This window comes from Macrosteles quadrilineatus, unplaced genomic scaffold, assembly GCF_028750875.1.
Source record: "Macrosteles quadrilineatus isolate MER2022 unplaced genomic scaffold, UCM_ALF_1.0 Scaffold_1__1_contigs__length_201487025, whole genome shotgun sequence".
Classification (NCBI taxonomy): Eukaryota; Metazoa; Arthropoda; class Insecta; order Hemiptera; family Cicadellidae; genus Macrosteles; species Macrosteles quadrilineatus.
The window spans coordinates 156,130,994-156,134,941 of record NW_026542594.1 but is presented as its reverse complement, the minus strand read 5'-3'; the positions used below and the strand labels follow the sequence as shown (position 1 = coordinate 156,134,941).

At 35.3% G+C, this 3,948-nt stretch overlaps 1 protein-coding gene across 1 annotated transcript; it reads left to right on the top strand.

The window, feature by feature from the left end:
* The first annotated feature begins 2,199 nt into the window (after positions 1 to 2,199).
* On the top strand, positions 2,200 to 3,648 carry LOC128983043 (CD2 antigen cytoplasmic tail-binding protein 2 homolog). The gene has a single exon (XM_054402172.1). It carries the CDS (start codon positions 2,525 to 2,527, stop codon positions 3,554 to 3,556), a length of 1,032 nt encoding a protein of 343 aa, XP_054258147.1. The 5' UTR covers positions 2,200 to 2,524; the 3' UTR covers positions 3,557 to 3,648.
* The last annotated feature ends 300 nt before the right edge of the window (positions 3,649 to 3,948 follow it).

Here is a 3,948-nt window from a genome sequence, read left to right as displayed (position 1 = left end):
GGACGTCTGACACTAAACAACCCTACACTTGCAACGTTGCCAATTTTACCAGGCTACGGCCTTGTAGAATTAATTGGCAACGTTGCAAGTAGTGTTGTCTAGCGCCAGACGTCCCATCACCTAACAGGTGCCCATTTTATCACCAACACAGTGTTCAGTGTTGACATTTTTTCGTAGCCATATCGACCAATCGATTGTAAACCGACCGAACAGATCGTTTTCGATAACCAAACCAGTCAACCAGTGATCAACGTCGACAACCAACCATCGGTCCATCGACCGTTTTCTGCTGATGTCCCGCCAAACAAGAGCAAAGCCAAAGCCAATCCTCGCCTCCTAAATTGCACTCCTATCATAAAAAATATTTCTTGGGCTAGCCTAAGTTATTATTAGCACATACAAAATATATGACTTATGATTCTGAATTGTTATGTGGGTACTATATTCACTTTGCTGTTGGGTGGGATTGTTCAGTTAGTGAGGTCCTACATCTGACACTGTTGTGTATCGAAATATTTATTTAGCTTACATTTTTGAGTCAAGATGGGCTATTTATTATCTATTTTGTATCGAGAGTGAAATAGCCTATTGCATTGCTTAGTGGCCAAATAAATAATTGAAGCAAGTTAGGCCTATTTAAATAAACACCGAGATGGTTCATTAGAACGTATAGGCCTATCGTAAACGGTTTTAACTTTAAAACTTTCTATGAACTAATATATAATTAACAATAGTTATCAGTTTTAGGTTCGTTCCAGCCAGCATGTGAATTATTGAAATGTGCAATATATTAATCACCCTTGTGGCTGGAAAATGCTTTAATAATAGGCCATTAAGGCTGCTACAGTACTACGAAAAGACAAAAGTAATGTGATACAGACTTTCACTTGCTTTATTTTAGCTAGCTTGTGGGTAAGGGTGTAAAAGAGGACTAGTACAACACAATAAATAGTTCCTTCTCTTGAGTTTCGAGTCAAACTACCCCGTCGTATTTTGCTTCCCTACTTATTGGTGTTTAATACCTAGATTTCTCATCCTAATGGAACAGCTGAAGACAATTTTATTGTTAGTTCTGTACGGTTTATGTAGAGGTCGTGTTTTGTTTACAATTTGTTTCCCGTTAACAGTCATTTAAAACCTCGTTTAACCAAATAATACGATCTAATCACTGAGCTAAAATTATAACTGGAGGTAGCACTGCCATGGCAGAAGTCTGTCAAAAGCGAGTCGCTGATTTTGTTAGGTTGGTATAGCAGTAAGTTTTCTTACCATAGCAATAACATGGCTTCTTATAACTAGGTTGCATAGCAGTGAGTTTTTTTGTCATAACAATAACATGGCTTCTTATGGACACCTACCTCACGCAAACATGGCGGCTGGCGACACGCATCTTTGACATTCAGTGCTACCTCCAGTTAGAATTATAGCTCAGTGGATCTAATCATAAACAATAAATTGTCCCCAAGTTATTTAACCAAACAGTTAAGTACAAATCAAGAAATTAACCCTAAAATAATATAAACAAAATTTCGTCGACACCAGCGCCCAGTGTGGCGTACATGAACTAGACATGAAAAACGAGCTTCTAAATTTACAATGGGATGAGAAGTCTACTTATGTTGGTTAGTCTATGGTATTATCATAGATAAAACATACTCCCTTAGATAAAAGGTCAAAAAGATTCTTAGTTAGTTGTCAAATCATTATTTTAAAGGTTAGGTATACCCAAGACGCGTTATTTAAGTTAAATATAAGTTAATAGGGATAAAAGGCAGACTATAACATTCCGGCGTTAGTATTAAATTAAATTTAATAATTCATAATTTTTGTTTCCTCATTAAGTTTTACCATACGAGTATGTTTTATCTATGGTTTTACACCAGCACACTCTGTCAGTAGTTAAATTCAAACTACAGTACCTACATACCATACATTTTCTATAATTTAAACGTAAGAATGGATGGTCTATTTATATCTATAGTCAAGTTTTCACATGCATCTCCTTCCTTAATTTCCCACTAATTACCATGGATTAAACATACTTACTGCATATCCAAAGTAAAACCAAATGTTTTAATATTCAATGCTTTAAATCACTAAAACTTATTTAAATGTCTTTGACTCGCTCATTTTGCTTGTCTTTTGGTTTACGATTACGAACGACATTGACAATATTGACATCGTTCAACAACAACAACAGTGTCAAAGAGAGTTTGTTAAGGTTATGTGAATTGTGTATTTGTTTTCCCTAAAGGTTTTCAAATGTTAGGCATTTAAAATTTTATGAAATGATAACTTCCGTTCTTCCCTAAGTTGTGAGTTAGATCTTTATTAAGATTAGTAGATTGTAATAATAAATCAGACACTATCTAGGCATTTGATAAAACTGACCCCGAGAACCTGAACTGAATCACTTATCTCAATTTTTAATTAAGAGATAATTCTTACCTTTAAAAATACTTTACGTTTTTAAAAACCATCATTTATACAACCAAGACAGATAGGCTTAAATTCAATTGTAGCTATGTCGTCTAAACGTAAACTTGATGAAATGCTTGAAACAGAGTCTAAACGTAAACTAGATGAAATGCTTGAAACGGATTGGAGAAGCAAACCCATTCAAGAGACAAAACATTCTTTGGATTCTGATGAAGATGATGATGATAATGGAAAAGCTTATGACATTCTTGATGATGAACAGATCGAAGGTCAAGAAGATGGTGTTGCTGGATTTGAAGGTGGTATTCAGATTACACCTTTTAATATGAAAGAGGAAATGGAAGAAGGCCACTTTGACACAGACGGTATGTATCATTGGAAGAAAGATGAGAAATTAATCAAGGATAATTGGCTGGAAAATATTAACTGGGCAAAAATTCACACAAAGAAAGAAAAAGACAGTGAACTTCAAGATGATGACAGTAATGACTTGCCGTCTAGTGCCCCTAAGAAATTTGATGATATTTCTGTTTACAAGGAGATGCTACCTTTTATGAAACCCAAGGAAACAGTATCAAAAACTCTTCGAAGACTCGCTGGCAATAAAACAGTGTCTACTGCAGAAAGATGGAAACGCAAGAAAGCAGGAATCGACTCAACAAAGGAAGAAGAGGAGTCAAAAGAAAGAGTTTCCAAGTTAACTGAATTAGCTAACAAGATACTTCAAAATCTTGGTAATATGGATGTTTATCAAGAATCGTATGAGTATATATTAGAAAAAGTAGAAGCAGCCTCCAAGAAGGAAAGTGCAGCGAAGGCACCAGAGCTTGACATGTATGCTGATGATTTTGATTCAAAAGAAAAGGAAAGGCTAGATACAAAGGAGTCAGGGATGGAGTCTAAAACAGAACCAGCTAAACCTCCAGAAGACTCTGGTGATGTAACTTGGGAATATAAACTAGAGAAAGAAAGTGCAGAAATAAGTGGACCCCATACATCTGAGCAGATGTTAAAATGGACAGAAGATGGGACTTTCAAGAGTGAAGTATGGGTCCGTAAGTGTGGGCAGAATGAGTTTTACAGTTCAAGAAGAATCGATTTTGATTTGTACATTTAAACACACTTTAACTGACTGTAGATGAGAACTATTAAATAGCCTACTGTACATCTTATTATGCTTTGTAAGTAAATACTAACTATTCAACCCTTTGTTTGTGTGTTGTCTCTTGTTCACTATTAACGTTCACTTTATCCTATTTGGTTTTTTTTAGAAATAGGCTATATGAATTCTCTCAGAAAGCTGTAGGTAGCCTACTTAAAGCTTATTACAGCCTAAGTACCGGTAATGAAACTTTATATTCTGTACTCAATACCACGTTTACCGTTCAGTAGCTTACTTATGGGAAGTAAATAAGTAAACATATATTATTTTCCGGTAATAACTGTGCAGTATAAGGCCCAACTTCAATCACTTTAATAAGTTAGGTTAGCCATGTCTGGCAGTATCTT